General features: G+C 45.7%; 1 protein-coding gene across 2 annotated transcripts in view; it reads right to left on the bottom strand.

Moving 5' to 3' along the window:
• The window catches only part of PK3 (serine/threonine protein kinase 3), a 73,583-nt gene that overhangs the window by 9,246 nt on the left and 42,047 nt on the right, over positions 1-22,290 (bottom strand). For both annotated transcript variants that reach the window (XR_015543432.1, XM_087396451.1), the window contains exon 5: positions 13,546-13,670. Coding sequence is in view for 1 of the 2 variants with exons in the window: in XM_087396451.1 (XP_087252577.1) it covers positions 13,546-13,670 (125 nt within the window). In the remaining variant the exon portion in view is untranslated. The remainder of the gene's footprint in view (positions 1-13,545; positions 13,671-22,290) is intronic.

Here is a 22,290-nt window from a genome sequence, read left to right as displayed (position 1 = left end):
CGGACTCCGGCTGCCTCTGCTCTTCCTGACGTGGCTGCCCGGAGGGAGGGGGGGGGCTGAGAGGGGGGGGCGGGGGGGCCGAGAGGAGCTGGAGAAGCGTGGACAAGCAGCAGCCAGGTGCCCAAATCCGTGACACCTCAAGCACTGGCCTGGCTGTCCTGTGACTACCATGCTCTGAGTAATGCTGCCAGCATCTGTCACGATCTCAATCACTGCAGGGAGGGACGCAGGGTCTGCCGCAGCCACACGGACTCTGGGAGCTCCTGCCGCAGTAACCGCGTCGGCGAAAGCATCATGCATCACCCAGCCAAAGTGAGAACCCAGGTCCCTGACTATCGGCCGCAACTCAGCAGCAAGGCCTGAAAAAGCTAGCGTCACTGGGTGACGAGGTATGCGGAAACGAGCATCAAAGTCCGTTGCATTGAATCCTCAGTACCAAGGGACTATCATGATGATCTTTCCACCCACAGATGTAGGGGAACCAGCAATCAGGTTGCTCGCAACTTTCACAGTGGAGAGTTTATGCCAGAAGATGCCCCTTCCCATAAGGGCCACCTCCTCGATGTGGCTGTCCTCTAGCATAAGAGTGGACTGGAGCCAGTCCCTGATGGCTGGTCTGGAGGGAGAGTGTCCAATGACTTTGCCATAGACGGAAGTGAGGGCAAAGTCATTGGCAACCTGTTGTACCCCAGACGACTATTGCTCTGTCAAGATCACGCGGTAGGCATCTGGAGAGGGAGGGTCCATCTGGGCCTCCGGGGTTCCGCCGGGCAGGGAGCCGCCATACCGCCAAGACAAACTGCGAGACCTCCGATGAAGAAGAGGCTGCCACCAAAAAGGGGGGGAGATAGACGAGGGATGGAGCCTGGGTGTGACGAAGGAGGATAAGGCGAGGCGAAGCGAGGCGGGGCGGAGGAAGAGGAGGCGATGGCGGGGGCGGAGGGCGGAAGGCGGAGGGGGGCGGAGGGCGGAGGTCGGAGGCGAGAGCGAAGGGCGGAGGTCGAAGGTGAGGGAGAGGGGCGGCGGCGGAGGCGAGGGCGGAGGACGGAGGGGCGAGGGACGAGGGCGAGGGGCGAGGGCGGAGGGCGGAGGAGCGGAGGGGCGAGGGCGGAGGGGCGAGGGGCGAGGCGGAGGGGCGAGGGGCGGAGGGGCGGAGGGGCGAGGGGTGAGGGCGGAGGGCAAGAGGCGGGGGCGGAGGGCTGAGGGGCGGGGTGTGGTGGCGAGGGGCGAGGCTCGAGGGGTGAGGCGAGGGCGTGGTGGCGGGGCAAGGCGAGGGGCGAGGGGTGTGAGGCGAGGGCGAGGGGCGTAAGGCAAGGGCGAGGGGGGGCGAGGGCGAGGGAGTGAGGCGGAGGAGGGTAGGGAGGTAGAGGCTATGGAAGGAGGGAGGAGGGCTCGCAGGAGCTGCTCGGCACACTCAATATAACCCCCCAAGGGGCTGGAGGCTGCTGATCGATAGCTTACCAACCAGTGTTCAGCCCATGTGGCTGACCTAGAGTTGACCTAGCTAGTCAACTTGCCATCCAATTTGTTAGAGTGAACACTTATGGCCCTCAACCTGACCCACCTAGCAAGCCATTTGCTGACCAATGGCAGCTGTCTATAGGCCCTATGTGTGTCGCTTTGTGGTTGCCTGCAATGAGGGTAGACACGTTCACTTTACGAAAAAAAGACACTTTGCGAGTATTCCATCAAGTTCACAGGGTTATTGAGGGAGCAATTTCGACCATTGTGTTTGAACTCATCTAAATTGTACTTGCACAGTCTTACAGACAGTCATTGCTTCTGAAGAAATTCATGAAATCTCAGTTTGTCACTTGAAACTGCATAAATATACACCCGAAAATCTAAGAGCACCACTATTCATCTACCATATAGATAGCTAATATATCTTCTCTCACTTAATCACATCCAACTACAGGGGAAAATAAGATTTATCTAGTAGGTTGGCAGCTACACGACACACGTTACCTCATCGCTGGCAAGGGACCACAGATTGTCAACAATCTATCATAGATATGGTCTAAAGAATAGGCCCTAGCGATGCTAGATGCCTATTTCTTGATATACTTCAAATTGAGTTTGTAATTCACTATTGTTCTATTATTAATTATGAGGAGAAGCACCCAGCTCTTCCTCTGATATTTCCCACAATTTGTTCCACTCGGTGACCAGTTTCGTCATTCCAAGACATTAATAACAGTTATTTTTCTCTCTTACAAAATGACAAGAGGACTTACCCAAGAAGAAACACAAACAATGCAGCCATCATTTTTTTGCTTACAAGCTAGACAAAGGCTTCATAGTTGGACAAAGGCTACCAATATAATCAAGCATGAGTGTCTTTATCCCATAATGAGGGCACGCACAATCTTCCACCAAATTACAGCACCTCAAGAGCATATCACTTCCTTCTTCAATTTGATCGTCCCTTCATTAGCCTCTAGTTGGGCATATTTCAAATTCCATCCCAATGCTCATCAACAATGTATTACAAGATTGGATGAAGCATATGAATGGATGAAGCAATTCGTTCCTAGAAGGGTAGACTCTCGCATAACAAGATTGGATGAAGTATAAGAATGTATTACAAGATGGATGAAGCATATGAATGGATGAAGCAATTGGTTCCTAGAAGGGTAGACTCTCACGTAACAGAGGGCTTGCACAATTGACCAACATACAATAAATCTTGAGTGGATGCCACTTCACACAATGATATAACCCTAAAAACTGTCGAGAACATCCCTATGATTTCCCTGTGTATTCTTCACAAGTTTTACGCTATATTCTTCGCTTCTTAAAGTTGGAAAATTGCATATTAGAAAAGATATAGGGCTAAGATTGTACCTCACAATGGGAATCTATATGTGAAGCTAAAGGATACAAGAACCACAATTGGGACAATCTTCTTCAAATGCCATATTTGAACCAAAACCATCATGGAATTATGACCAAGATCTTTCTTACAATTGCTTCTGAATGTTTCTGTTGAGTTAGAGGTTACATAAATTATCATTTGTCAAAGACAGATATATTTGGAAAATCCATGAATCAAGAACTCAATCTTTCTAGGAAAACCACAAAAATTATGGAATCCCTAAAGTTATTGGAGTAAGAAAGCCAAAAACAAGGGGGAGGCGGAGGAAACAAAGGAGGCAGAAGTGGAGCGGATGGGGGGCCGAGGCAAAGGGGGATGAGGCCAAGGAGGCGGAGGCGAATGCGACCAAGGACCTTCCGTCCATGATGCAGGTATACTATGTATGTCTATCTGTTTATTTTTTTCCCACACAATATTCACATTCTCATAATTTTCAAATGACATGCAGCAAATCAAGTTACTCATCCCTAACTGCGAGCCTGGACAGGGCGTCTCCCCTCCTCTACACGTGGAAAGTCTTCCGTTGTTACCTTCCCTACCGGAGAGCAAGTGCCTCCTATCTTCGTGCCTCACCTTTTTCCTTTTCTTTGGAGGTTATACAGCCGCAAAGGGAGTTGCAGCACTTGAACCAGAGGACCCCTGAGACGTCAGTGTCTTCGTCATTCCGTCTGGCTGGGCACACTATCCTGATGTGCCGGAAGGAAGGGGATGGATATCAGGCAGGAGTTCTTCATGACAAATTAGAGTCTTGGTTCTGCTGCACTTCCTCCAGGGACAGGTTGCTCCTTGTGGTCTGAGGCAATGTTTTGCTGTTGTCGCGTGCCTTGTTGACAACCCTGGCTGGCTTTGATTAATTTTCTCTCTTTTTTCCAGCATTGTCCCTTGTGCAAGGTGTGCATGCATGGCACCTGATCTGTTCTCCATGCAAGCTTTGGGACTGGAATGCTCTGCTCTGGATAGAATGTTTACCACTTATCTTATAACTTTGTTTAAAGCAGATAAGTACTTGTACTATCACTTATAACTTTTTTAAAAGTATTTCACAACTTCCTCTCGGCATCTTAGGTTATAGGCATGAACCCTTTTACCGGTGGCTACCACTTTGGAGAGATGGTCTTTCCTTGCTGGTCTGAGCAGCTAGGCCTTGCTGGTTCCCATGACAGGGAAAGTTCATTCCTTGTGCTGGTGGAGCATGATGTAAAAAACATAGGCCATGATTGCAATACCTTCTAGTCCCTTAAAAGTGAGGTGCAAGGCTTTATCACATGGCAGCCTTGCGATGTTCTTGAAGATCATGCAGCAAATTTGCGCTCCACCAATGTATTCCTTGCTATCGGATCAGATTGGGCTTTTGTACAGCCTTGATCTACACTTACAGGCTATAGCCTTGTGAATAGTCTGGTCACGTCACTGAAGTCCCCTATGAGTAAGACCTCCCCCAGTTCTGTGTATCTCTGAACGTCCTCATAAAATGCTAGGAAAGGTGATACGTGTCCCCTCCCAGAGGTAATCCTGGCATAAACAGATGTCTGTGGTGGAACGTAGCATGCTGCAATGTATACGTCTGTGGATGGGGCCTCAACAATCTCATCCATATGTAGCGGATGTGTTCATCTGCACCTATGACCATGAAGTGTGTCTAGAGGTGTGAGCACTAGAAGACTACCACTCCTCTTGATCCACATACTCATCCATCGGTGTGGGTCTCCGATAGGTGTGTGACCAGTGACACCGATCCCCTCCACTCGTTTCAGAAAGATACTCCACGAATCTGTTACTCGTATTTGACTCACAGAATTACCACTTATTTCGTGTAGCAGGTAAGACAGCCATGTGTACCCATATACTATGGGCAGGCTCCTCTTTAGGCTATGATGTGTCTTTGTGTACACTACAAGATCTTTCTCTCAGAAAGTCTCACCAAAATTGCCTGGTGATGACCATAAGGTATCGTTACCATTCTAAAAAGCAAAGGACAAAGCACTATTAGTCCCCTAGGCTGCATAACCCTATTTGGGATGGGGATCAACGTTCCTAAATGATGACTCTGTGAGAGTTGTGCACATGCGCAAGCGTACGAAAGAGAGGGACAGAAAGAGATAGATGCAGAAATGAGGCAATAGCAACTATTTATTTCCAGGGATGCAACTTTGAGGGACTGGCAGAGAGAGAGAGAGTGCTGTAAGAGACCCCAATGTGTGATGACAGAATGACTAAGGGGGGGCACCTTTTATAGGCCCCTACCTGCCTGGTCGGCCAGCAAGAAGCTGACCGACTGACCGAACTAGCCGGTCGGGCTGACCGCAGACTGGGCCGGGTTACGTCCGTTGACCCAACCTGGTTGGGTGCCATAACTGGGCCCCAACCCTGCCCATCCTCAGGCCTACTTGGCCTCTGCCAGCCAGCCTTTGACAGGCCTATAACCAGCCACTTTTCCCTACCCTGTTCCTCTCTTTAGGCGGGCACACCCACAAAGAAGCCCTCTCTCCTTATGAGATGCCAAAAACTAACACCCTCTCTATAGCTCATGGTCAGGATAACAATATGAAGAAGCAAGCCGATGAAGATGCAACCATGGACCATCCAGTAGCTTGCCTACTAGATTCACCTCGGAGATAGCACCTGAAAGCTTGGATCCTTAAAGAATAATGCTATCTAGAACAGCAAATGAGATCCACCTGGTCCCTCATCGACCATGGCAAATGATACCATGGGGGAGTTGTGCACGGGCAGAAGTGTAGAGATAGACACAGTAATGAGGCAAGGGAAACTATATATTTCCAAGGGTACAACTCAGCCTAAGGGTTGGCAGAGAGAGAGAATGCTCCAAAAGACCCCAATGTGAGACAAGAGAATGAGCAAGGAGCAGAACCTTTTATAGGCTCGTACCCTTCTTGGTTGGCCAGTAAGAAGCTGACCAATTGGCCGACCTACATGTCATCTTGACCTGACTAGTAGGTCTGGCTGACCTGCTGAACTCGGTTGACCCAACCTGGTTGGGTGCCCTAGCTGCGTCCAACCCTGCCCATACCTCAGGCCTATTTGGCCTCTGTCAGCCAGCCTTTGATAGGCCTATAACCAGCCAGTTTTACCCTAACCATATGCCTCTATCTGGGAGGGCACACCCACAAAAAACCCTCTCTCACAAACTCTAGCAGGCTTTGCTGTCCGTATACAGTGCCCATTTGTCCTTTTCCCTTGAATTTATCATCCCTTTGATGCCCTCTTTTTGCTGCTGGATTTGCATTAAATTGTAAGATCTTCAATGATGAATATTGGGGTCCCTTTCATGCTTTCCCTCTTCATGAGAACCTCTTGTCTTGCCTTGGCATGTATGGGATGCTTTCCCACCCTCCATGAATTCTTAATGTGGGTTTGGTCCACCCCAAACTTCTCATGCATGTATTTCTTGGCTGCCATCTCCAAAGGGCTAATTGCATCTTCTCTAACCCCTATCATTTTTAAGATATTAAGGGTTTTATTTTGCCGCCTGCTCTTTTCATCTAGAGTCTCTTGGATGACTTTCTAAGGCTTGTGTCCATCCACTACTTGTATCCATAATTGAGCATCCTTGGCATGAGATTCTATAGTAAAACCCTCAATCTTTGCCTCTATCTTCTTGGAGTCGTCTAAGATCTGTCCATGCTGTTTCGAGCTCTTCCAAGCTCATTATCAAGGCTCCATTCTCAGATTTGAGGACTCCCAAGGTGTCCGAATTTGTCCTATGAGTAACGCCATTTTAGAGTGATTGAATTTCTATTTCCAAGGCCTTAAATGCATGATTCCTATTCATCCATTGAATTCTCATGGCACCGTTCTCCTTTTTGGTTTTCTTGCATAGCCAACTGTGTGTCCATCTTGTCTATGCATAAGGAAATGCACTCCTTCATTTTGTAATAAACTCTCTCGTGTTGTTCAAAGAAGGATCTACCTGTGGTAGGCTTTTAAAAGCCTTTTACATGGCCAATTTCATGCATTCCCACTTTGCACCCTGAAGCATCCTATATGTAGAGAAGGTATCCCACTAAAAGCTCCAAAATAGTGTGAACAGGATCTATGGACCTTGCTGTTTTCTTGCCAGGGAAAGAGCCACGTCAATGTGCTGTTTTCTTGCCAGGAAAAGAGCCTTTTGTCGGCGGAATTTTGTTACCAACTTTTTTTGCCCAATCTTAGATTTTGTTTGTTTTTTATGTGGGTTGTCTTCATATGCTCGTAGGAGTGGGCTGTCAGAAAAACCCCTTCATGGAGTGTATATTTCACGCTCCTAATGGGAGGGGGCCTTGTAGGAGATGCTAGAATGGAGGGGGAGGTTGACATAGATGTAAGGGTAGGTATAAGAAATGTGGAGCAAGGGGAGAGGACGGGGAGGGGGAGAGGGGGGTGGGGCGGGCCTTGTCGTTGGGCTGCATAGGCTGCCCTTGGAGAAATCAGCCGTGCAAATTTCGCTCGATATTTGATCTCTATCATATTCTGGTTCACAAAAGCCAAAAAAAAAAATCAGTATGCTGCTGCTCCCCGCTCCTCCTGCTGCCCTCCCTTCAACTCCCCTCCTTGCTGCCTCCTCCCTCCCCTCCCTCCCTAGCTGCCTCTTCCCTTCCCCTCTCCTCCCCTCCCCTTCCCCCCCACGCTGCTGCTCCCGTGCCCCCCCCGTGCTGCTGCTTGCACCCCCCCCCCACGCGCTGCTGCCTGCGCTGCCCCCCCCCCCACGCTGTTGCCTACACTCCCCCCCCCTTGGCGCTGCTGCTTGCACCTGCCCCCCCCGCACGCTGCTTGTCTGCTCCCCCCTTCCCTCTCCTCCTCTCCCCCCCTCCCTCTCTCCTCTTCACTCCTCGCCCTCCCTGCTGTCCCCTTCCCGTCTCTCCCTCCCCCTTGCTGCCCTCCCTCTCCCCCCTTCCAGCTCCCCCCTTCTTCAACCTCCCTCCTCCTTCAACCTACCCCCTTCTTCTTCTTACTTGCTCTCTCTCCTCTCTCCTTCCTTCCTTCACCCTCTCCCTTCAGGTGTACCCCCGTTTTTTTGGGGGTCTCCTGGGCATCAGGAAAGCAGACTGAGTTTTTATGGGTGTTTGAGTCGGCCTTCCCCACCTCGATTGACGAATGGGCACCCATTCAGTCAATCCGTTACCGCACACACCGGCCGTGAGAACCGTCACATTTTCAAAAGACGAGCTGCAGCAGTTGCAAAAGGACTTGGAACATGAGTGTTCCACGACTCTCTTCGCACACATCTTTGGTTCACACCCCTCCAAATCACAGGCTAGAGATTGGATGCTTGTGGCACTTCCCAAGAGCTCACCCCCCACCTTAAGGATGTTCATTTGTTGGGACGAGGCTTCTTTCAAGTGTGCCTAGATTCCTTGGACGTCACGAGAGACTTGCTACAGGCTGGGTTTCTACTTCTAGGCTACAGGAGGATCTTTTTGTTTCCCTTTCAACTGGGGCTTTGACCCAATTGAAGAGGACAAGCAAGGAGTTTCTGTTTTCATCAAGTTCCCCTGTCTCCCCTCAGTTATCACCGGCTTCTTTCAGTTATTGGCGAGAGGTTTGGTGTGGTAGCAAAGATCCCCCCTCTTCCTGGCGAGCCCACTTCGGCTGCTGAGGCGGTCAGGATGGATGGGGTACCCAGGGTTAAGATCATTGTCCAAGACCCTAATATTTCAGATGACCACATCATGCTACAACGACCCGATGGGTCATTCTTCCGCTAGAGATTTGAGGTTGCAGGTCGGCACGACCAGTGCAAGATTTGCAGATCCTCGAGGCACTTCGCCAGAGATTGCCCAAAGAAGAAAAAGAGGCCCAGAAAGCAACCAGCTCGTACTAGCTTACGACAGAGAGCAAGAGTAGGACCTACCGCTCCACAGGCACCGCCTCAGACATGGGCTCCCCCTCCTCCTAGGGTTGCTCAAGTCCCTCTTGCACCCCGCACCACCTCTGGCCCACAGTGAGTTGTGCCCTCTACTGCAGAACATACTTCCACCGCTTCGGAGGTTACCCCCTTGGAGCCTCGAGAGGCTAACACCTTGAAGCCTAGTGTTCACGAGCCTTCTTCCACTCCACCCCAAGATCAGGCTGTACCTCCCTCAACAGCCCAGGTTATTGGCACCTCGTCCGCAGCACTTCTTGATCAGGACCCAGTACAGGTGCCTCCTTCCATGGATAGAGGGAAGGAGGTCTTACATTCTCTCCCTGCTTCGATAGGAATCCTTCAGACCCCCTCCCCAAGACTGGCTTAGCGAAACTCCTTTTCCGCTCTTGAGGACCCCTTTGACCTCCCAGATGATGATTTTGTACCTTCCACTTTCGGAGAGCCAGTTATCGGCATCCCTATTGATAGATCTTTCTCTCTCTCACTTGTGGACTTTCCTCCCCTTGGACCTCGTGTGTATGGCAGGAGGTCAGCTCTGATGAAGGGTTCTTTTTCTGCCACCAGGTCGGGTAAGGTATTCCAACCCGCTTCCTCCTGCTGATGAGGATAGCCAGTTGGAATATACAGGGATTGGGCGGCATCCCTCATCGCCATCGCAAACAGCTGATCACGAATCAGCTCCATCCAGGTGTGTCAGGTGGTTCCTTAGACATTCTTTTTCTTCAGGAACACAAACTGGATGCCAGAGATTGCTCCAAGTCAGGTAAGCTGCTATTAGGCCGGACTTTTTGGCTTCCTGCCTTGGGAATCAGAGGAGGTACATGCATATCAGTTTCAGATTCTATTCTCCCTCTGCTCATTGGACACGGTACCATCACCCCCTCCAGGGCCCAGTGGATTTTACTTTTGATTGACGGACGTAAGGTTGGTTTCCTCAACCCCTACGCTCCGAACAACAGAGGGGACCGTGTTCTTTTTTGGAAAGAGTTGCTCTTGTGGGCTAACATTGTAGATTCGTGGATTATTGGAGGTGACTTCAACATGGTTGAGGCACCATCCGATAAGCAAGGGGGCAGAGAAGGTGGTATTCATTCCCTCAAGAGAGCAGCTTGGGATGCCTTCTTGTTCAGGTTCAGTGGCAGAGATGTTTGGTCAGATGATGCTTTTCATATTCAGTCTCAGTCACTTTTGTTTTCGTGGTCGAACCGTAGGGTGCAGATGCCTATCCATGCTCGGATTGGCAGATTCTATGTGGATGACTGGGCTCTTGATAGAGGGGGGACAGTTTGCATTGCACCTGGTGTTTCCACCTCCGACCATTTTCCAGTAGTTTTGTCTATCTCAGAGCCCCATCTGAGAGGACGGTCTCACAATATCAAAATCCCCGATGCCTCATACACAGATGAGACTCTCACAGAGGCAATCTTGGAGATCTGGGTTTCTCACATGCAGGGGGGGTGGCCGATCCTTCACATGTGGCCACAGCACTTGCCAGTATCAGCGACTTTTATCACTCTGTCGCTAGTGCTCAGTGAGGTGAGGTACTCAGGCGGGAGATTGGTATCCACCGGCAGTTGGTAGCCTTGCAAAGGGAGGAGCAGAGACAACCATCACATGATTGGAAACAGGAGCGCCTTGCTGCAAAGCAAGGGCTCACTTGCAAACATTGTTTGATCAGAGAGCAGAGTATGCCTTCCATGCACGGGAGTCCTTTTGGATACAGATGGGAGGGAGAGTCAATAAACACTTTTTCTCTACACTTGGTCCCAGACATAGTAGAGTTTTTCATACTTCCCTTTCTTCATGGCTTGGAGCTCAATTGCATGGTTATCCCTTACTGGGCCCCAGGTGTTTTATGAGGGTGAGCCTTCTTCTTAGGCACTTGCACTATCAGCCCCAATCCTTTCTTTTTGGCTCTTGAGCTTTTCATGCATTGCATGGTGTATCCCGTATGGAGCTTGCTCTAACGGTTTTCTTTAATACTTAATAGAAGTCTCTTTTTGCAAAAGCCAAAAATCTCAGGTAGAAATCACGTTACTTTTCAACATGCATGCCTTTTTTGGCCAAGTTGTCGTGATGTAGTAGCATTGTGTGCAGACTTAATAAAGCTTGGCTCCATCAAGAGGCTCAAGGAGCAACAGCATGATTCACCAAGGATAGCTGATAGTGCACCACTGCATGCTGTGGAGCCTAAACATGCCGAGTACTCATAGCATTCCTCGTGTGGTGGAAATTAAAATCTTTTATAGAACAGAGAACAGAAAATAAGGGACTTTGTAAGCGAATTTAGACAAATTTATGAGTAAATGAGACAAATAACAAATAAAAATAACTTAATAAGCAAAGTATGCTACTGTTCTCATCAGTACCCAAGCATAAGATGCCATCTGGGTTTTGAAAATTTTCGAAATCTCTTGGGTAAACTGAAAGTGAAATCCTAACGCAAACAACGAAAACTTCGATAGCAAAAGAAAGAAACAAAGCAGAAATAAGAATAAGAAATGTGTGTGTGTGTGCGTGTGTGTGTGTGTGAGAGAGAGAGAGAGGGAGAGAGAGAGAGGGTTGAATTTTACCACAACACAACCTGGGGGGGGCGGGGGGATAAACATAAGGGAACAAAGATAAACCAACGTACATATAAGAAAACAAAACAAACACCAACACAACCACAAGAAAACAATTATCATTATTATTTTCAAATTAGTTCATTTTTTCATTTGTTTATTTTACATTTATATATATATATATATACACACACATTTTGTGTGTGTGAAAAGAACGATTTCATTTGCTAAAGTAACTGTACATTCATAGTTGCAGTGATGAAATACTTCCAGTTGGGCCAAGGGAAGGTCTCAAGAAAGTGGGCATCTTGGAGGGACTGATGTAAAGAGGTATGAAAGAAAGCATAAACATCCATCGCAGAATGCCCGTACATCCGAATGTTACGGGCATGATATAAGGACCTCAAAGCACAAAAATGACACCAGCAAAAGAGCTGATCATAATCTGGCGTGGGGGCATATCTCTACCAAACAACCAGAAAAGCCTGCCAAACAACACACACACACATAGAGATAGATAGATAGATAGACGAGCCAGTTGAAGGTCCCTTTTACAATAGATGAGATGATCCCCATGGTTGACATTCATCAGTGAAGAACAATCACCTCTTGGACACATCCTACCAAACCCTGGCCAAGTTCTTGAGTCTGATATTATCTACAACACAGAGTTCAAAAGAGGAGCATCTTGTACAACATCTTTATTTTTTGGGAGGCCACTGGTTGGGTCCCCAGGGACTAGCTGCTCCTTGCAATACGAAGCTTTTGGGGAAGACCCTCCAACTCACCTCTAGAGATAAAGTAGAAACCAAAGGTCTCTTCCCAGCCCTTTTGTATTTGTGAGAAATCAAACTCACTTGTTCCAGTTGATCCAACTCCATAAGCTAGGTAGTAAACGTCCAACAAAAGTCTCACTTTCTTCAGGCGATCAGCCAAAGCCTCCACAAAGAGGGCCATGTTGTCTATGCATTGCAGGTCCAGAAGCTCCTTCTTTTGTTGGATTGAAAATTGCATCTTATCCAGGTGTGCAGGTGGAGAAAAATTTCCGAGGCCTTTGCAGTGGAGGGGAATAAGAAAGGGGCAAGCCCTGAGTGTGGGAGAGAGATCCTCCCCTGCATGGCTCGCAATGAGAAGCTGATTGAAGTTTCCTGCATCGAATCCCAGCTACCACATGTTAGCTTCGAAGAAGGCCTAGTCCACCCTTAAGCCTTCCTAGAGTCTACGAGAAGGTAGTGGGTAGAGCATTGGTGGTCAACCAGTTTTTGCTTGCCATGGCTTCGTACATTGTATTTGTCTCCAGAATACCCCCAAGATGGGAGGACAATGGTAGCCTTCTCATAAATGGATCTTCACGGAGGCCCCCCTCACTGGAAAGGGTTTCCCGCTAATGAGGAGATTGATGTGGGTCTAGCAGCAATTTTCTCGTTAGGGCGAACCAAAGTTGGAGAAACTGGCCAGAAGCAAGAAGAGGTAGCCTGAATGTAAATTACTCCTTATCATTGTTACAGCTAGATATGGTGTAGATGTGATGTTAAAGTGAAGACAAGAATTTGTTCATTATACAATCTTGTACTCTACATTATACATAATTATATACAGTCAGTGATATTCATTCAAGCTACACCTGATTTAACTCACAAGACAGCTACGACATTTGAAAATTAGGACATAAACAGCGTACATAATAACTTCTTGATGTCTAAACTAGTTTTGGCAGCTTTTATTATAAATTTTCTGGTCTGACAGGAGAAGCGAGCATGGGCATGCAAGGCTGCAATATTCTTTATGTCTTTTAGCGAGTGCCCATGCTTCCCACTTGCTAAGGTTTGGAAACCTGACTCATCCAATTTCAAGGATACCATGATATACTCTGCATCTGAGACAAACACCAAAACACTACCATTTGCCATTAAGACTCGACACTTTTTCCATTTACCACTGGTGTGCTCCTGCATTTTAAATCTGTTTGACCTAGAAGACTTCTCCTTTAAATAGCAAGTAGTCCTTTAGGAAAATGATGACTCGTGAAGAATGAGAAGGCAGGGAAGGTAAAGACTATGTCTTTTCCAGAGTAAAGACTCAAACAGGATTTGCAGTAAAGTTGAAAAAGCATTTGCAACACCAAATTCAAGACAACTGGGCCCAAAATGCTAAAGGAAAAGTTGCCTATAAAAGCATCTCTCAAAGCACAGCAACGTATTGCCAAGAAAGATGAGAGTTGCAAAATAAAATCTGACATGATAGCATAGAGAGTACATCCAAGAGACCAAATGTCCGTTCTTTCATCAATATCAGAATGGCTTGGGCAATCCCATAGTTCTGGAGCTCTGTATGGAGCTGAACAATGTTGAGAGGCCCATTCCTGCATCCAACATAGCCAATCAGCTTTCTGATATTGATACACCTGCTGAAAAGAAAAATTACTTTCAAAATATATACAAAACGCCATAAATCAAGGGTTTGTTGGGTTGCCTGTTTGGGCTTGATAAACCACTTTTAAAATTAAAAAATGTTTTTTTCTATGTTGAGTCTTTGTATATTATCACTTCATAGTGCCTAGCTCAGGTTCCAATCTTATATCAAGCCTAAGAACTTGGGCGGCTGCCTTAACTGCCTCTCCTTGTGGGGAGAGCTCCCTGGTGTTGCTCAGCTGCTGCACCCCCTCCCTGACTGCAAACTGCCTCCTTGTGTTGCCCGCTCTCTACAACGTCATAGCACCCCTTTCTTGGTGTGCATACCCTGCCTATTGCTGTTCATCTACTCCTCTTTACCCACTCTCTGCAATCGTCATAGCACCCCTTTCTTAGTGTGCATATACTGCCTATTGCTGTCCACCCTTTGTGTAGTGTAGTCACCCACTGTTGGGCTCTATCTTTGTTGCTGATACTCCACCATATCCTCTCCGTCCTCCCCTAGCATCCCAAGCTGCCTGGGAATCTGTGAAGCTACCCTATTCACACCCCACAGCTGCTCCCTTCATACTGCCTTGGAAGAAAAAGAAGAAAACACAATAAAGCACAAAGAAATGGGCTCAGAAGGCAAAGCAATAATCTATTACAACTTCAAGGGAATCCAAGGGTGTAGCCCACAATTTTTAATTTGATCTTTTGGGATATCTGACCATGCCTGTACACAGCAGGGGAAAGAGAACTCGAATTCTAAAACAAGAAGAGAATGGGAACAGGGGGAGGGGGAACAAGGAAAAGAAATGAGAAAAACTGGGAGCTGGGATAGGGAGAATAAACAAATGGAGGAGTTAATGGGGAAGGTCTACAAGAGCGAGGGGCAGTAACCTCGAAACAAAATTGGGAAACCTTCTCTAGAGACTGCTTACACTTTCCCATGTTGAGCTCTCTTCAAGCCTATCCTTCCACTTAACCTCTCTAAGTTTTTTCCTGGCTCATGTGGTAAAGATGTAGGTTCAATGAGTTTAACTAGGATTTCAATTCCAATGAGATTATCATCTCCTTCTTGTTTCATTTTAAGCCTACTTCCATGAAAAACCTGATTTACTCTACCTTCTGGTAAGGAAATTTGTAAGCAAGTTCTCCAATTCTCTTAAGTATCAGGAATGGTCCACAATACCTAGGGGATAACATCAGACATTTAACCATCTTTAGGTACTCAAAAGATTCTAGCACCCTAAGATAGACTTTCTATTTTTCTTCAAACTCCAACTTCAGTTTGCATAACTTCTTTCTCTATCTTGATCCTTTCTAATGCCATCCTTACCTAGCTCAAGCATTTGATTCATATCTTCAAGAAAGTCTTTGGGTGCTTGAATCTTCTCTTTTTCTAGTCCCACCACAACTAGGGCTCTAGGTGGAAATACATACGTACAATGTTTGGTACTATTGTATGCAAATTCTAATATGGCTAAATACTTTTCCTAATTAGTTTGTTGTTATGCTCAAGTCAAGGTAACATGACCCTGGAAGAGTCAATCGACCTTTTCCTTTAAAGGATCAATGTTGGCATTATATTTGTTTGGGCTTCACGTAAATAATAAAAAAGGAATCAAGGTCAAGGTCCTTGGTGAGGGTGATATGGCACTAGACTAGGTGGATCTAAGGCTAAGGAGTCTAAATGCATTGAATGTGCCAAGGGGCAAGTGATTTCAATGATATCCCAAGAGAGGGGTAAATGATGCATTTAGGAGGTACCCTAAAATGTAGGCATGTGGCATACTAGATCTATCTAGGGAATTGGGGCTCATTGGGATTTGGCAAGCAAGAGCTTTCACGTAAGATGAGATTGTGTGAGCTTGCTGAGGTTGGCTGGGAGGAAAAATATGTGCCTATGCTCGTGAAAAAAAAGAAAATTAGGCCTTTGAATGTTTATATGTGATATTTGGTATTAGAGCTATAGGATTGGAAAAGGAGGAGCAGATATCACGACGATGTCTTAGTTGCCCACGTTATTCCAGAATATGCGGTACACCGCAGGGCAGTTTATTAGTCAAAGGGTTGCGGGTGGTTACCTTTAGGACTCCTTGGCATCGCGGGGAGGGACTAGCTGTTGTAATAATGTGGTATCGTATATTTCGTCATTGATTTGAAGGTGTGGAAGACGGGATTACAGGAGCCTATGAACATGGGCTAGTTTTATATTTATTCATATCATGATTCCGTTGGTAATCGGGGCTAGTGTTTACGTATAGCAGTTTGGTGATAAGTGGCGATCGGTCGAGTTGAGACAACCTGAGCGTAGATGGCTTGTCTTGGTTTCATGGGATGTCAATGTAGCAGATGAAAATAGTGAAGCTGAGAACGTTTGCGTCGTTTAGTTCAGGCCATCGAGTAGTTCATCAGTTTGAGTAAGCGTTGACGAGCAGCGCACGACAAGAGCCACTTTCGCAACAACTCAGACTTTCTAGTAACTCTTTTCACAGGCGAGGTTGCTGGAGTTACGACTACCTGCAGAGAGCTACTATGCTGTCACGGGACTTTCTTGTGATATTTTACGTGTGATATTTTGTTATTTGGAGATCTCGGTTATAAGTGAGAACTATGCAGATAGCAGACGATAACTGTTAAGGTCTACAGGAAGCTTTATAGCGTTCCAGAATGGTGGCATACAATTAATCACAACGTTGCAAATTAGCAGTGAGAGCTGAGGGTTTTGGGCCTCCAACGAGGGTGTAGCTGAGCCACAACAGGAATATTCATCTGGTTCAAATACTTGGAACAACTTAAACAGGGACAAATTGATCTCTCCATGCTACATGAATGACTAGGGAGCTTTCTATGCCTTCTAAGTTTTGATGGAGTATATGCTCATTAATTTGCCTCGGTGTTTGAGTTATTTCTGATTGCAGATATTTCCCTAGTATAGAGAAAAGAAATTCGGTTTGGTTCTTAGTTATTTTCAGTTGATGGTTATGCCTGTTTAGATACCTTTTGTGGTTATGAGATTGGAAAGCAATCTGTAAATACAGTTTTAGGCGGTGTTTGATTGATTTTTTATTTTTATTTTTTTTAAAACACCCATCGGCCTAAATAAAAGTAGAAGAAGAAGCTTCTAGGGTGGATCCTGTAGAGTCGGGAGTCCGGCCGACCCTGCAGGTGTCGCGCCCAGCAGGCCATACACTATCTGGCAGAATTGCATTATTGGAGAATGCCTTGCAACAAATTTTAGCGCAACAGTTACAAGCAAATGTAGGGCAATCCAAGCTCAAGAAAATGGTTCATAGTATGTCTACTAGACCATCTCGTGATGAGAAGGGTAAAGCTCCAATGGAGCCTGAATCCAGTGTTCATACGGTCGAGCCTAGGAGGGCTAAGGTGCCTAATATTGCCAATTATAGGCCAGAGAAGTATTTTGGTCGCATGTCTGACCGTAGTTCCAATATCATAGAGACATGGTTACACAAATGGGACGAAGCCTTCGCCATTTGTGAAATCAGGAATGATATGAAGAAAATCCGTGAGACCACCCATATGTTTAATGAGGCAGCGTATAGGTGGTGGGTAAAACAGCAGAAAGATGGAGTGGCATACACTACTTGGGAGGGGTTTAAAAAAGAATTTAGAAAACACTTCTTACCTCCTGACGAAGCATCCCGAGCTTGGAATCAGTATCGAAACCTAAGTCAGAGAAATTTATCAGTGGCGGAATACATTGATAAGTTTCGAGAAAGTGTAATGAAAGTTTATGAACCTCTACCTCAGTCAATCCAGGAAAAGATTTTATCTTTGGATTAAATGATCGGATCAAGATGGAAGTTCGGGCTAAGTATGTGAACACGCTAGATGAAGCAATTGCCATAGCCCTGAACTATGAAGATGCCAAAGGGAACACACCAAGTGGGCTTGTGCAGGTTGGGACTCGATATGAGTACCCGAAGAAAACCTGGTTTAAGAAGAAGTGGATTAGCAAAGGGAGTGCCTCACAACCTAGTGGTCAAGCCAAGCAGGCAAAGCCAGTTGAGACTCCTAAACCAAGTACCACCATTGGAATGAAAAGAAAAGTAACACCAATGGCAGCCCGGGCTTGGTCTAAGTCTTCTTTGAACCTAGAGCAAAGAGAAAAAGCGAGGAGAGAAGGCTTGTGTTTTGGATGCCTTCAGCCTCATCAGTGGAAAGAATGTCCACGAAACAAGGATCGTCGAATGGCTGAGATGGTCATCTCAGAATGCGACGTGGAATTGGAGGGAAGTCCCAGAGCAAAACAGATGCAGATTCAGCTAGCGGGATCTTCTCAAAGGTCAGTGCCTGTTTTGTTATGTGTGTTTGTTGCTAAGCTAGTAACTAGTGCACCTGATAACGTCCTGTCAAAACCCGTAGCAACGGGGTATACAGCCTTTAATGATACGGAGTTAATTAAGATGAAAGGATAGGTAGCCATTCATGATGTCATTGTGTTGTTTGACTCAGCGTCAACGCATAATGTAATTAACTCCAAACTTGTAAATAGACTGAAATTAAAGACTAGCCCATCTGACTATGCATATACAATCAAAATGGAAGATGGAAGTTCAATTGAAGTATGGGCCCAAAGGGTTACCCAGTTGGAGCTTCAAATTCATGACTATGCTGAGAAACTTGATTTTGAAATGACAAAGCTTGCTCATGTAGACATAGCCCTGGGTAAGGCTTGGCATTCTAGGAAGAATCCAGCCATAGATTAGAAAAAGCACATTTATTAATTCAAGATGAATGATGTGCTGTATGTCTTACGAGGTGAAAAAGATATACCTCAAGGACCGTTGATTTTCGTAATGGAAGTTCAAAAAGCTCAAGAATAGTTTTGTTTCTTTGTACAGCATCGGTAGAGCCAATTGATGGTCCTTCGACTAGCACTGATGTTGCCCAAAATGGAGAGATGGCCAAGCTGGCTGATCAAATAGCAACGGAGTTCTCTGATTGTTTTAGGGATGAGCTACCTTATGGGTTACCTCCAGAGCGGAATGTTCAGCATAAGATTGAACTAATCCCAGGGGCAAAACTTGTAAATAGACCTCCCTATAGATTAAGTTTTACCGAAGAAGCGGAGGTACGAAGACAACTGGAAAAATACCTCAAGTTGGGGCAGATTCAACCCAGTTTCTCACCTTTTGCTTCGCCAGTGATAATATAGATTACAGAGCATTGAATAATATCACTATTAAGCACAGGTATCCGATGGCTCGGATCGATGATTTGCTAGATGCGTTACATGGGGCAGTAATTTTCAATAAAATAGATCTTAAATGTGGCTACCATCAGATCCGTATTAGAGCCGAGGATGTGCATAAAACCGCTTTTAGAAACAGGTTTGGACATTATGAGTTTTTGATAATGCCATTTGGACTTACCAATGCTCCAGCTACATTCGTCATGCTTATGAACGATTTATTACGTCCGTATATCGGAAAGTTTGTAGCACATTTTATTGACGATATTCTTGTGTTCAACAAAAGTATTGCTGAGCATTACGAACACTTAAGAATAGTGTTCAATACTTTGAGGAAAGCCAGTCTTTATGTAAATAAAAAGAAAACTGTACTGTGTATGGTAAAACTTGAATATTTAGGATTCATTATATTACTCCTGAGGAGGTAGAAATGGATCCAAAGAAAGTGGCTGCGATACTGACTTGGCCAATCCCTCAGAGTTTGACCGCTTTGCGATCATTCTTGGGATTTGTCCAATTTTATCGAAGGCATATCAAAGGATATTCCGAAATAGTATCGCCATTGACTAATCTGACCTCAGATAAAGTACCTTTTATATGGGGATAGAATCAACAAGAGAGTTTTAACACCATAAAACAAGCTGTGGTCTCAGGACTGGTGTTAAAAATAGTTGATCCCCAGAAACTGTTTTTCCTTAAAACCGATGCAAGTGGCATTGTGGTAGGCGCAGTTCTCCTCCAAGAGGGAAGGCTAGTAGCCTTTGATTGTTGATGTTGATCATGCTACTCTAAAACATTTTTGTAAACAACCTGACTTGAGAGGCCGAAAAGCTAGGTGAGTAGAACTCATGCAGGAGTCTAACTTGACGATTCGATACCGAAGAGGGAAGGATAATAAAGTTGATGATGCGTTGTCACGCATTATGCATAATATGAGTTTCACGGTATTAGAGAGTGCTCTAATGACTGAGATAAGAGAAACTCAAAAGGTGGACGAGTTTGTCCAGAGCCTTTGGCCTAAGGCTCACGTATTTAAACTCGGGGAAAAGGATGACCTGGCATCTAGAAAAGGCCAAACTTATGCAAGATATACCATAAGAGATGGTATGCTGAAAAGAAATGGCAAGGTAGTAGTACCTAATCAGAATGATCTCAAGCAGAGAGTCATTCAACAATGCCATGATAGCCCGTGTGCCATGATAGCCCGTGTGTGGGACATCCAGGAGTCGAGAAAACGTATGATCTCATGAAGCGAGATTTCTTTTGGCCGAAAATGAAGAAACATATTCATGAATATGTGACACGTTGTTTTTCGTGTCGGGTAAGTAAGGCAGAACGGGTGAAGCCACCCGGACTTTTACAACCTTTGGAAATACCACTAGGTAGGTGGGAAAGCATTTCCATGGACTTTATTGTAGGTCTGCCTACGACACAAGGTGGATATGATTCTATCCTTGTGATAGTTGATCGTCTTACCAAGATGGCTCACTTCATTTCAACTAGAGAGTCTGTTAGTGCCCCGCAAGTGGCGGATTTATTTATTAAACATATATTTCGTTTGCATGGATTACCCAAGTCCATAGTGTCAGACAAGGATGTTAAATTTACCAGTCATTTTTGGATTGCGGTATTTGAGACACTAAGGACTGAGTTGGGAATGAGTAGTGGGATCATCCAAAAACGGATGGTCAGACGGAAAGAATCAACCAAATTTTAGAGGATATGCTTAGAGCATATGTGTCATTGAGGCAACATACGTGAGACAAGTGGTTGCCATTGTTAGAATTTTCCTACAATGATAGAAAACATTCCTCTACAGGGTTCAGTCCGTTTGAGTTGAACTATGGTTATAGACCAGCGAATCCAACTACAGTTGGAGTACCTCGGAAAGTGCCCTTGTGGTTCAGATGTGGGAGATGCTAGCACTTGCGAGAGCTAACATCCGGCAAGCTATGGAGAGAGCTAAGGCGTATGCGGGTGAAAACAGATCCGTTAGAGAATTTAAGGAAGGAGGAAAAGTTTTTCTCAAAGTTCCTTCGCACTCCAAGTCTTTGACTGCAGGAGAGTGTGCTAAGTTCTCACCTCGATATTGTGGGCCGTGATTAATTCTAAAAAGAATAGGCAAGGTGGCCTATAAATTAGAATTACCACAGGGTTGTAAGGTGCACCTAGTGTTTCATGTTTCTCGTTTAAAGAAAATTTTGCATACAAGTGACTCACTAATCGAGGGTGTTGTTTTGTTTCAGGAGATAGAGGATAATGCAAGACGCAAACCAACAAGAATCCTGAACCGAGGAACAATGCAAGTACGCAATCGGAAGATACCCACGGTGTTGGTTGCATGGCGTGGTTTACCTCTATCAGAAGCTACCTGGGAATCCATATACCAGTTATGGAGAGTGTTCCGAGACTTTATCATTGAGGACGCTGATGCCTAAAGAGGGAAGGAATGTTACGCTCAAGTCAAGGGAACATGACCCCGGAAGAGTCAGTCGATCTTTTCCTTTAAAGGATCCATGTTGGTATTATATTTGTTTGGGCTTCATGTAAATGATCAAAAAGGAATCAAGGTCAAGGTCCTTGGTGAGGGTGATATGGCACTAGACTAGGTGGATCTAAGGCTAAGGGGTCTAAATGCATTAAATGTGCCAAGGGGCAAGTGATTTCAATGATATCCTAAGAGAGGGGTAAATGATGCATTTAGGAGGTACCCTAAAATGTAGACATGTGGCATACTAGATCTATCTAGGGAATTGGGGCTCATTGGGATTTGGCGAGCAGGAGCTTTCACGTAAGATGAAATTGTGTGAGCTTGCTACCATTGAGGTTGGCTGGGAGGAAAAATATGTGCCTATGCCCGTGAAAAAAAAAGAAAATTAGGCCTTTGAATGTTTATACATGATCTTTGCCTTTTACTTATGAAACTTTTACTGGACTTCAAACTCAGATTTAATCAAATTGCAGCAGTCCTAGTTAGATCACACTTCAAAAATCTCAGAAATCGATGGCTGGAACCAAATCGCAGCAGCAGAGATCAAATCACAGCATTCAAAGGGCGATTTGCACTTCAATATATGCTTCATCGGTGGGTGTCGTCACAGCAGAGGGAGCTTTAGCAAAGAGCTGAAATGGAAATCGCAAGAGCCCCCCCCGCCCCCCCCCCCCCCCCCGAGGGTCTTTATTGCATTAGAATAACGTTGCCATGTGGTCTGCTTTGATGGTCTTCTTGACAAAATGAAGTGAGCTTGCTTACTAAATCTGTCAGTAATGGTCCAAATCCCATCATTTCCATTCTTGGATCTTGGTATATCAAAGATGAAATCCATGGCTATGATTTCCCATGGAGCTTGTGGTACCTGAAGGATGTC

This window comes from Dipteris shenzhenensis, chromosome 2 (genome assembly GCF_047967505.1).
Source record: "Dipteris shenzhenensis isolate YYH24624 ecotype China chromosome 2, Dip_SZ_1.0, whole genome shotgun sequence".
Taxonomy (NCBI): domain Eukaryota; kingdom Viridiplantae; phylum Streptophyta; class Polypodiopsida; order Gleicheniales; family Dipteridaceae; genus Dipteris; species Dipteris shenzhenensis.
This window is presented reverse-complemented; position numbering and strand designations above follow the sequence as displayed.